Consider the following 12956-nt stretch of genomic DNA (forward strand, 5'->3'; position numbering starts at 1 on the left):
TTACCTGTCAGCTGGTTAATGAAGCAAGAAGGAAACAAAATTGTTGAAATAATTCAATGAAAATACTTCTTTAAAACAGAAACCAAGAAATCATAATCTGTTGTGTCTGCTACAGCTGGGCACAGTCTTACATCACAGAAAACAAAGACAGCAACATACAGACATAATTAAAATAAAAAGGGATGAATCAGTTCTACATACAGACATAATTAAAATGCAAGAAGAGTGATTCAGATTTTCTTCAACCAAAGCCAGCATTTTCAATCAATGAGCTAATAGGCTTTGAAGACCATACTTAGATATTCAATTACATTTTTTATTAAACTAACTTGGGCTAATAGAGAATCCTTTCATCGTCTGCTTACCTTACATAAAGAGAAATAGGTACAACAGTATTGAGTATGATGATGTACGACCAGAAGGTTAGGAACCCTGAAAACACTGAGCTGTTAACCACTTCCTCCCAATACAGATATATTCGGAAACGACTGCCAACCTGGTGCTCCCATATAGAATTTCCAATCGCTAGGATTATACCCATACAAATAAGAAAACCAAAGATCTGAAACACAAACAAAACAAAGCAAGATAACAGATATCAGCAATTGGTCAATTGCACACACCATCACACAGAAATAGGATTGCTATTTATATATGGAAAGAGTTTCATGAATAACATTCTGCCAAAAAACATGCAAGATGACCAACAACTTTTTCTTTTTAACGAATATCAACTTACCCATAACACTAATGTATTCATTAGCCGATCAATGCTTGTTCTTTTAAATTTCGTTTTACCACTGTTCTGCATTAATTTAGTATCAGGACCTGCAAAAATAAAATAACAATGCATTGTAAATATTACCAATATCTGCATATTAAAGCCTTACATTCATTTCAAAATAGCGGTGATGTTATGTTTGGGATAACTGTCCTGCAGAAAGATTACATTTCTTCCAATACACAGCATTTAGCAGACAAACCATTTATTTTGTGATATTTGTCACCTGTTTAAAAGCAAACATGTTATTGGTTGCTATGGGTTACTGCTCCTGGGCAAACTTAGTGCCTTTTATTACATATGGGGGTTAACATATCTTCTCATTCATGCATCCATTACTTTTCACATGCTGCACCTATTCTCTGGAATTCTCTTCCTAGTCCCACTAGACACTTTCAGAGTCCAGGCTTTCAATCATTTAAACCGTATAACCTAAGCACTCAACAAATTGATCACTAACCGATTCCTAACCCCTTTACTCACAACCTACTGGTTTTCTACATTCTACTATGCACTTAGCATAACTACCCTAACCAAAAGGAACACTATAAATCACCAGTCAACCTCTCACCTTATGGCTTACTTCCTTTCCCTCTTAGATTGTAAGATCTAAAATCTAAGACAGTGCCCTCGCCAACAATATGTAAATGTGCATCTATTCTGGTCAAATGTTTGTCTGTATCTGTAAATTGTATTGTATTTGTAAAATGAAAATATTTTATTACTTATAATTGTCATTATTATTATTAGCATTGGTGCCATCATCATAATTATATTAATACTAATATGTCTCAATAGCCCAGTGAAAACCTTGCCGAGAATCTGTGGAACTATTTGAAAACGGAGGTACATTAGCATCTGACTAACCTGAAGAACATGAATAAAATGTGCTTAGAAGAATAGGCCCAAACCCTGCTCAAAATGAACAGTAACCCCTAAAAATTAAAGTGTTTTAAAGAAATGACAATATAATGTACTGTTGCCCTGCACTGGTAAAACTGTTGTGTTTGCTTCAGAAAAAAAACTATAATTTATATAAACAAGTTATTGTGTAGCTATGGGGGCAGCCATTTAGGCACAGGATACACATTGGATAACATATAAGATCTGAAGAAACCCATTGTATACTGCAGAGTTTATATGTTACCTGCTGTGCCTTTCTCCTTTTTCAGCTGTGAATGGCTGCCCCATGGCTACACGGCAGCTTGTTTATATAAGCAATTGTAGAGTTTCTGAAGCAAATGCGCCAGCTGTACTAGTGCAGGCCAACCGTACAATATAGTCATTCCTTTAAAAAAAAAAAAATTAAATTTTTAGGTGTTACTGTTCCTTTAAGCAGAGTGCAATGTTGATATATACTTACATCAACTGTCATTGCAGCCAAATGTGCCTCTATAAAGCATTCACCAAGTATTTACACAATTGGCTAATAGTTAAACAAACAAATATCCTTTTTAAAAAAAAAATTGTGTTAAATTAACATTTGTTACCATAACAAATAGTTTGCACTTTCAAAGTGTTATATATATGTTATGTAAATCAAATAGAAAACATTCCAATTATATTTAAATTTAGGTTGTAACAGCACACAATGTGGAAAAGTGCAAGGCAAATACTTATGCAAGATACTGTAAATATGCTGCATGGTCACAAGGTGTTTAAAAATATAAAAAAAATCTCAATTACGGATTGATGGGTAGTGGCACTGGGGCGGTTTAGCACAGTCACTTAGTATATTTGTCTGCTTTGCAATAAAGGCCTCTGAAAAGGAGGTTCTGGATTGTGCATGGTTGTGGTTACCTGCAAAGATCACCATTCCAAAGCACCATTCTGTGTTTCTCAGTACACATCCCCTCAAGAGAATCTTGCTATTAGTCAGAGAATATTTGTTGTCTTTCCAGATCAGAGTTCCAGTAAATTTATCCAGTTTGTTGTTAGGAGGCTCACACGCAACCTCTCCTGTAAAAGATAAAAGTCTAGCTATTGACTTTATTGGGATTAGTTATTCAATAAGCAATCAAAACTTCTGCTTACAGTTGAAGATAGGTTTTACCAGTTTTAACAGTTTTAATAGCTTTAATAACAGAAAATACACCACAAACAAGTTACCTAATTAAACATTTGTTTTTGCTCAATAGACTTTTTTTTAACATGCCTTTATAATCTTTAGAAGTTTATTGGTCCCATTAAAACAACAAATGCCTTTTTTGTATTAGAATTTGCCAAAACTATAGGAATCCAGTCTTTACCATACCATCAATACTTAAATACCTGGAACAGTTAGTGCAATTTGGCTGTAACTGATACTACACAGGATCAAAGGTGGAAGGGAAGGAAGTTTTATAATGGGAATCTAATTAGTTACCTAGCAAGGACCAAACATTGCGTAGTTTAAATTTCTCTAAATTTAAGGTATAATATGGATGAAGAAGAGCTAATATGTAAAGTATATTTTATATCTATAAGGTGCTATGGCTTTTATCTATTCTGGTTTGGAAGAAATGCTATAACATAGCCTAAAACACTTGCTGTAGACCCTTAACACCCTTCAACAGTCACAAAGATTGTAGTGCTAACAGGTTGGAGTTCAAATTAAACTGCTTGCAAAATATACAAGATGAAGCAATGTTAAAAGTAAGGTTTGTTGAATGAAACAGAAAAAATATGAAAAATAAAGAAACACAACTCAACGCCTTAATATTTCTGCAGAAATGTGTTTTGTAGAAAGCTTAGAACTTTCAAAATAATGAATTCATTCAATTTGCTTTTTAAAAAATCCTGTTTCTGCATATTTCTCTTGACCTTTATTTTATTTACTTTATTTAAGCCTAAAACTGAGCATTTTCCAAACATAAACAAATGGTGATGCAGGAATGTGACAAACATACGACTAGGATGTAAAGTCAAGAATAATTGTCAAGCATGCAGTTCTATACATGGACATATATTATACACACATATATACAGTCATATGAACAAGTTTGGGAAACCCTCTCAGCCTGCATAATAATTTAGTACTGGGTACTGAGTACTGGGGTGTTTTCTGAACAAAGATTTTTAGTGAAGCAGTGAAATTAAATCAAAAGTGAAAAACTGGCTATGCAAACATTTGGGTACCCTTGTCATTTTGCTAATTTGAATGCATGTAACTGCTCAATACTGATTACTGGCAACACCAAATTGGTTGGATTAGCTCGTTAAGCCTTGAACTTCATAGGCAGATGTGTCCAGTCATGAGAAAAGGTATTTAAGGTGGCCAATTACAAGTTGTGCTTCTGTTTTACTCTCCTCTGAAGAGTGACAGCATGGGATCCTCAAAGCACCTCTCAAAAGAACTGTAAACAAAGATTGTTCTGTATCATAGTTTAGGGGAAGGCTACAAAAAAACTCTCTCAGAGGTTTGAACTGTCAGTTTCAACTGTAAGGGATGTAATCAGGAAATGGAAGGCCACAGGCACAGTTGCTCTAAAAGCCAGGTCTGGCAGGCCAAGAAAAATAAAGAGTGGCATATGCGGAGGATTGTGAGAATGGTTACAGACAACCCAAAGATCACCTCCAAAGACCTGCAAGAACATCTTGCTGCAGATGGTGTATCTGTACATCGTTTGACAATTCAACGCAATTTGCACAAAGAACATCTGTATGGCAGGGTGATGAGAAAGAAGCCCTTTCTGCACTCACGCCACAAACAAAGTCGCTTGTTGTATGCAAAAGCTCATTTAGATAAGCCACAGTCATTTTGGAACAAAGTGCTTTGGACTGATTAGCCAAAAATTTAGTTTTGGTCATAACAAAAAGTGCTTTGCACGACAGAAGAAGAACACCGCATTACAAGAAAAACACCTGCTACCTACTGTCAAATTCGGTTGAGGTTCCATCATGCTGTGGGGCTGTGTGGCTAGTTCAGGGACTGGGGCCCTTGTTAAAGTCGAGCATCAGATGAATTCAACCCAATATCAACAAATTCTTCAGGATAATGTTCAAGCATCAGTCACAAGGTTGAATTTATGCAGGGGTTGGATATTCCAACAAGACAATGACCCTAAACACACTTTGGCATTTATGCAGAGGGAGAAGTATAATATTCTGGAATGGGCGTCACAGGAATAACTCTTTTGGACCTTGTAATAACTAATAATACTGAACTCATATCTACGATTTGTGTGGGTGATCATTTAGGGAATAGTGATCATAACTGTCTCCTTTGAGATTCTGTTGCAGATGCAATTCTATTAGGGAGTAACTAAACCACTAAATTTCAGATGTGCAAACTTTCAGAGTATAAGGGTATGTCTGCAACAGATTAAGTGGGGAATGCTTTTCACAGGGTTAAACACGGAACAAAAACGGGAAGTCTTTAAAATATATATACATGTTAGTATATTCCCCTTGTAAGCAAGGAACCTTGTTGCAAAACAAAACCTTTTTGGTTCAATAGAAGTGTTGGTGTTTAAGTGGGTAAGAAAAGATGTGCTTTTAAGACTTTTAAGTTATCTGGGACAGCCAAATCATTTATAAGGTACAAGGAGTCCAATAAATCATGCAAAAAGGCTATAAGGCAAGCTTAAATTGATATGGAAAAGGATATTGCAGCAATCAGTAAAAAGAATCCAAACTTATTTTTTAAATATGTTAATAGTAAAAAACATTAGGCAGGAAGGGGTGGGACCTTTAATATCAGAGGTGGGTCAGCTGGTTGATGAAAACAGAAAAAAAGCTCAGATTCTACACAAATGAGGAACCAGTTAATGAAGATTTCCTTCTAAATTCTAGTAATACAACGAATGATGTATGGTTCACACATGAGGAAATTCAAATGAGACAAGAACATGTTAACATTAACAAAGGTCAGATGCCAGATGGTATTCATCCCAGGGTACTTAGCGAGCTTAGCTCTGCGATTGCCAAACCTCTTTACTTAATTTTTCAGGATTCACTGAGGTCTGGCATAGTGCAGAGAGACCGGCGAATTGCAAACGTGGTGCTGCTATTCCAAAAGTGATCCCGTTCTCAGAACTATAGGCCAGTTAGTCTGACGTCAGTGGTAGGAAAGCTTTTCTAAGGGTTAATAAAGGATAAGATACTGGACTTCATAGCAAATTACAATACTATGAGTTTGTGCCAGCATGGTTTTATGCGTAATAGATCTTGCCAGACTAACTTAATTGCTTTTTACGAGAAGGTAAGCAGGGACCTCGATTCTGGGAAGGCAGTGGATGTGATTTACTTAGACTTGATACAGTGCCACACAGAAGGTTACTGTAAAATTAAGGAATGTTGGCCTGGAACATAGTATTTGTACTGGTTAGAGAACTGGCTAAAAGATAGACTACAAAGAGTGGTGGTAAATGGAACATTTTCTAATTGGACCAGTGTTGTAAGTGAAGTACCGCAGGGCTCTGTACTAGGTCCCTTCCTTTTCAACTTATTTATTAATGACCTGGAGGTGGGCATTGAAAGTACGGTTTCTATTTTTGCAGATGATACTTAATTGTGCAGAACTATAGGTTACATGCAGGATGCTACTACTTTGCAGAGTGATTTGTCCAAGTTGGAAAACTGGGCAGCAAACGGGAAAATGAGGTTCAATGTGGATAAATGCAAGGTAATGCACTTTGGCAAAAATGAGAAGGATCTTGGGGGTTATATAGATAACACTTTCTACTTCTGGGCAGTATCATTCTGTGGCTACTAAAGCAAATAAAGTTCTGTCTTGCATACAAAAAGAGCATTAACTCAAGGGATGAAAACAATTATGCCTCTTTATAGGTCCGTGGTAAGGCCTCATCTGGAGAATGCAGTGCAGTTTTGGACTCCAGTCCTTTAGAGGGATATAAATGAGCTGGAGAGAGTGCAGAGACATGCAGCTAAACTGGTTAGAGGGATGGAAGACAAATTATGAGGGTAGACTGTCAAGATTGGGGTTGTTTTCTCTGGAAAAAAGGCGCTTGCGAGGGGACATGATTACACTTTACAAGTACATTAGAGTACATTATAGACAAATAGCAGGGGACCTTTTTACCCATAAAGTGGATCACCGTACCAGAGGCCACCCCTTTAGACTAGAAGAAAATAATTTTTATTTGAAGCAACGTAGGGGGTTCTTCACAGTCAGGACAGTGAGGTTGTGGAATGCACTGCTGGGTGATGTTGTGATGCCTGATTTTGTTAATTCCTTGGATGATTTTTTGGACACACAGAATATCAAAGGCTATTGTGATACTAAACTCTATAGTTAGTATAGATATGGGTATATATAATTTATGTATAAGTATGGAGGGGTGTGTGTATGGATACTGGGCTTTAATTTGGAGGGGTTGAACTTGATGGACTTTGTCTTTTTTCAATACAATTTAACTATTTAACTCTATGTAACAGTCCCCCAACTTGAATATCATTCAAAATCTATGCGATGATTTGAATCAGGCTGTCCATGCTCGGCAGCCTTCAAATTTAACTCAACTGGAGAGATTTTGTATGGACGAATGGTCAAAAATACGCCATCCAAAATCCAGGCACTCATCAAAGGCTATAGGAGGCGTCTGGAGGCTGTTACATTTGCAAAAGGCTCAACTAAGTATTGATGTAATATCTCTGTTGGTTGCCCAAATTTATGCATCTGTCTAATTTTGTTATTATGCATATCGCATATTTTCTGTTAATCCAATAAACGTTATGTCACTGCTGAAATACTACTGTTTCCATAAGGCATGTTATATATTAAAAGAAAGTTGCTACTTTGAAAGATCAGCCTATGTAAAACAAAACTTGTATGTATGTATGTATGCATGCATGCGTGTGTATGTGTGCGTGTATGTATGTATGTGTGTATGTATGTGGAACAGTGACATTCGGGTTAGCTGAGATCATGGCCATGGCACAGTTTAAGCACAAAATGGAGTGAGACACCACCTTTAAAAGTTCAATGTAGCTTGGCTGGCTTTTATTTTGAAAAACAATCACAGCTTCAACACATGTTCTTTACAGAAACACAATATTTCCAACACTTGGACATCACAAGCCAGGAGGTCTTCAGGGGGTACCGAGGTGTAGTTCCACACCTCTTTTAAACTGCAGATGACCTGCAGCCTAATCAGGCTGTTACCTATGGCTGAGTAGCTAAAAACCATAAATTGAGTATGGAACTGAAGGCCTACCCTGCTCTCCTCCATTTACTCCAGGGACCCATTCATTCAGCTTTGTCTGACTGGTACACAAACACAGCCATGCTTGCTGCAACACTATACATATTTCCCTGGAGTTAAAGGTTTGCCAGGTTCAACACTGGTGAAAATTAAACGTAATCCTGATACGTAATCCTGATCTTTTCCAGCACTCCTCTTACAATATGTATATATTTATGTGTGTGAGTGCTATTTCTGCCAAAGAACTGAAATGGTGATTGCAAGAAATCATTCTAAACAGGCATACAATTTGTATGCACATAATCCATGCAACCTCAGCAACACTGAGCCATGGAAAAGGGATTATTTACAAATTAGAAGAGAAAAAGGCAGCCTTGAGCTATTGCAGTTGGACTCATTTACTCCTTTCCCTAAGCAAAGAGAAAATACAAAAAAACATATCTTCTGCAACTGTGCAGCTACTTTAACATGTTCTAGCATACTTTATGCTTTTTTTTTTTTTTTTTAATTAAAAACATACAGCCTAAAACCAATGTACAAGTCCTGAGGTGGTGCACCCTACCATTCCAGTTTAATACATTTATATCCCATTTATATCTACTTAAAGGGGCTATTTATCAAAGGTCAGATTTTAGACTTTTTTATACCTCTAATGAACGCACAACTCGAATGGTTTCTAATTTAAGAAAAAAAACTCGAATGGAAAAACTCGAATGAGCGAGTTCGTGGTTAACAACCCAAAACTCGAATTGGGTTGTTAACACGAAAAAAAACAAAAAACTAATCGCTCGAATTGATCAGACTATTAACATCTTCAAATAGTTCAAGGGACTTCTGTCATTGACTGCTGCATGACCTCGGCAGGTTTAAGATGGTGTAATTTCAGATTCAAGCTATTTCCAAGGTCGGGGTAGATTAAATGTTAAAAAAAATTGGAGTTTATTAAAAATTCACGTTTTTAACCTGAAAAATAGATTTTTGACTCCAAAATAACCACAAAAACTCAATTTTTTGTGGAAAACACAACTCGAACTTTAGTAAATCTGGCGCACTCTCGTGTCTTCAACACTAGAGTAAAGGTTTGTTGTAGTTATTATATTTGTGTATTATATGTGTGCATATATGAAATATTGATCTGAAACTGTATGTGAACATCTATTAAATTTACCATTATTTCCAGTTTTTTTACAGACAGATCTATTTTTATAGCCTCTGTTCTGGGAAAACGTCTGGCTTGTAACTTGGTAAAATCTCTGTTTGTCCGACTGATGTTTTTTAAAATTTTGCCAAATTAGAATTTATTTTTGTTTGGGAAATAGCAACCTTATAATCAGATCATTGCTTCATCCCAATACCATCCCACAGATGCAGAGGGAAGGTTGACCAGTGAAAACTTGCTTATTCCACCAAATATTGCCTTTTTCAGCAGGGTTCAGATTCAGCCGAATCCTTGTGCCTTGCTGAACCGAATCCTAATTTGCATATGTAAACTGTGGGGAGGGTGGGATTTCACATGACTTTTTGTTACAAAACAAGGAAGTAAACCAATTTTTTCCACTTTTTCCTTTCCTGCCCCTAATTTGCATATACAAATTAGGATTCAGATTCGGTTCTGTATTCGGCCGAATATTCCAAGATGGATTCGGGGATTCAGCCAAATCCAAAATAGTGGATTCGGTGCATCCCTAATTCAAATATAGAACTACTCTTCCCTTGGAGAGGAACATATAGGGCTGCTTGTAATATACGGACTAGGCCAAAATGTCAACACTGTTAAGCAAAAAAATTAAACCAATTGTAATATTCTATACATAATTTATAACCATGCAAGGGAAACGCTAATTTATCACTGGGAGCCTTATTAGCATACTGAAAGTATACATACAAACTTCATAAAAAATTTCTAATTAAAGCTGCCTGAGCACAAAACAATAACTGAATAGAGAGCCAAACAACATTTATAAAATGTATCATCTCTCACACAAGCCAATGAAACATGGAAAATTTATATTAGTTTCCAGTAAGAACTGTGACTTAAAAATTGGCAAGAACTACACAGATATAATCATATTAAACATTTTTTTAGGGGGACCATTACAGCAGCAGCAATGGATAGACAGCCAATATAGTAGTAAGGCAACAAATAATTTCTTTCCTAGAAATTGTAGTACATTATCCAGACACAAACACAACACAGGCCTGCTGTTTTTAAAAGGGTACGTCACCTTAAAATTTACTTTTAATATTATGCAGACAGTGCCATTTTGAGGCAGTTTTAGCCTGTGTTTTTTTTTAAAGGAGACATATGAAAAACAAAAAATGTGCCAGTGAATTTTTGCAAAATTTGCAACATATTGGTCAATGAGCTCCATCTATACTGTAATTATATAAAACATGAAACAAGCACAGCGTAAAACCAAAGATCATTTTGACCCACTGGGACAAGGAATTGTTTAATTTGGGGAAGGCAAATATCCTACTGTACATTTTCTCAGCCAGCAAAGAAACACCAAATACAAACCCATAAAGCCACCAGCTTAATGGTAAGTGCTGCAATGTGTACAGATGGTTTTCAGCCCAAAACACACACTAGAGCAACAGCAAAATAATGTTGCAACAGTAGCCAAAGGAGGTGAAAAAAAGGTGTGCCATCAGACATGGCAACACATACTGGCATGATATTCTAGTTATCTTAGAGGAGGGCTAGCAATCACAGAATACTCATGCCCAGGCATTGTAAAATAAATGTAAACTTTATAATAAGAATATATAGGGTAAAGAAAGATCACCAAAAGTGTAAAGCTTTTTTCCTGTAACAAAAAAAAAAAATCTACATTTCTTTTACAATGCCTTGCATGGGTTTTGTGCGAGTGCCTGCCCAACCTCTCAGATACTGGTCACCTCATCCAGCTGAATGTCTATGGAATGGGCACCTGGGCCACATGTTACATTTGGTGAGCTTATATTTTTGTGGCAGTACTATTTCTGTACTTCTATGAGTTTTTTCGGTCTGGAAAAACAAAATATACTTAATAGCTTTAAATCTAAGGGTGAATTCATAAAACAATGGTTATTCAGAAGATACTTCAGTCAGATATATTGCTACATTTGTGTGATGGCTTCATTGGTGCCGATTATCTGCGCTCAGTTGAATGACTTCAGACCCCATCTAATAATTTATACAGTAGTAAAAAGACATGGTCTGATCCTGTAGGATAAATTGGCCTACCATGTTTAGGCCTGCGTATAGTTCTGACTTGCTACACAATGAGTTTAGGTCTGCTAACTTCAAAATTGGTTGTATACAGGGTACAAAACAGATTGCAATGAGCTTTCATCTCAAATTAAACAAATCTAAAAAGGTTATGCTTTGGATTATGAGTGCTGAAAGAACTGCTGTTGGATGCATGAAACTGTTATGCCTAACAAATTCAGATTGTTATACCTCAAGTTCCATCTATATTCTATAGTGAAAATGTTTACTTTAAATCATAACAAAGCAATTTGATATAGACACAGTGACATTTGTATATATGTTAGTATAAATGTAACTAAGCTACAATTATGACTTATCATTCAGCAAATAATTGTAATATAAACTTTAAATATTAAAAATTCTGTATCAGTGCTAATTCAGACACATGTACAGTGCTGGACTACAACTCCCAGTACACTATAGTGTCTTAATAAAGGTAGCAAAAACCAACAATTAAAGGGGTGTGTTTTGTCAGATTAAAACAGAAAAAAACATTTTTCCTGCATTATTGACATAGGTTATGTAGTGTATGCCACACAATACAATTTTTATTTTAGTCCAAACACACTTTAGTCATTTGCACGGTCAAAATTACATATTGGCTACACTATAAGAATACAAAAGGATATAATTAAGTGATTTTATAAGATTTACCATCAAAGTCTGCAAGCCTGGTTATATTTTCTCCAAGTTCTGCAGTTATTGGCAAAGCCTGGCGGACCTTCAAATTAGTCTCTCTGAAAAATAATATGCGTGTTATAAGTTATGAGGAAAATATTAGGATTAAGTAATAATTATAACAATGGATTAATGTTATTAGGACAAAGTAATAACTCTGCCATGCTTCAATCTTTGTAATGTTATGCATACAGATGTGTCTGTGTTTTTATTTGCCAATTGACCAAGTTAAACATTTAATTTAATTTGCTTAAAGGGGTAGTTCACTTCTAAATTAACTTTTCATTTTATTATTATTGGATGTCCTATTCTTAGCAAACTTTTAGCTGGTTTTACAGTTTTTGAATTATTTGCCTTCCTTGTCTACCATTATCCAGGGAGGGCCAAGAACCATGGCAGCCGAAAAACCTGCTGGGTGAGGTTAAAATTTAATGTTATTATCAATTTTTATTTTGTTAAGACCCTCTCCCATTCAAAGTCCAGTCTCTCATTTAATGCACTGCATACTTGCTATGGTTAAATATGGCTAAACCAGATGAATAATGAAATTCCAAAATGAAGTAGTGCTGACAAAAACCTAAATAATTTGAAAAATAAAGACCACAGTACGCTACATCATACTAAAAACTAATTCAAAAGTTAACTACCCCTTTTAAATTTTATAACTTAAACAAGAGAAATCTGGGTTTTTAAGGGCTAGATAAATATCCAAATACATTTAAGGCCAAATAAATGGATAAACTGCACAAAGACAGAGAAGAAAGTGACTAAGTCCAGAGCCTGGAAGGACCCAGCACCAAGCGCAACTGATTAGCAGATTTTGTTTGAATAAGAGACAGATATAAATTGGTTAGAAAGGTAAGGGGAGAACCACCAAGCAACATGAATACAATCATAAGAAGGCCATTGCGGACATTCCTAAATGAATAAGGATAAACCCAGAAAAGTTAGTTAGATTTGGATATGGCAACCTGGTAGTCATTAGGAACTTTATATGAAGTTGTCTCCAAACAGCTTTTACACAGTGCTTTTTAAACAGGGGTTTAGAGGCTCACAGTAGAAAGAATGTCTGGCCTTTTTAAAATTAGGCTTGATA

The 12956-nt window shown here is 35.8% G+C and overlaps 1 protein-coding gene across 4 annotated transcripts in view; it reads right to left on the reverse strand.

The window, feature by feature from the left end:
- LOC108711401 (probable phospholipid-transporting ATPase IM) overlaps positions 1-12956 on the reverse strand; it is a 133612-nt gene that overhangs the window by 38244 nt on the left and 82412 nt on the right. For all 4 annotated transcript variants that reach the window (XM_018253099.2, XM_018253101.2, XM_018253100.2 and 1 more), the window contains 4 exons: positions 11837-11919; positions 2582-2740; positions 740-828; positions 366-562 (listed from right to left, as the gene is read on the reverse strand). In XM_018253099.2, the coding sequence (XP_018108588.1) occupies positions 366-562; positions 740-828; positions 2582-2740; positions 11837-11919 (528 nt within the window). The remainder of the gene's footprint in view (positions 1-365; positions 563-739; positions 829-2581; positions 2741-11836; positions 11920-12956) is intronic.

This window comes from Xenopus laevis, chromosome 3L, assembly GCF_017654675.1.
Source record: "Xenopus laevis strain J_2021 chromosome 3L, Xenopus_laevis_v10.1, whole genome shotgun sequence".
Taxonomy (NCBI): Eukaryota; Metazoa; Chordata; class Amphibia; order Anura; family Pipidae; genus Xenopus; species Xenopus laevis.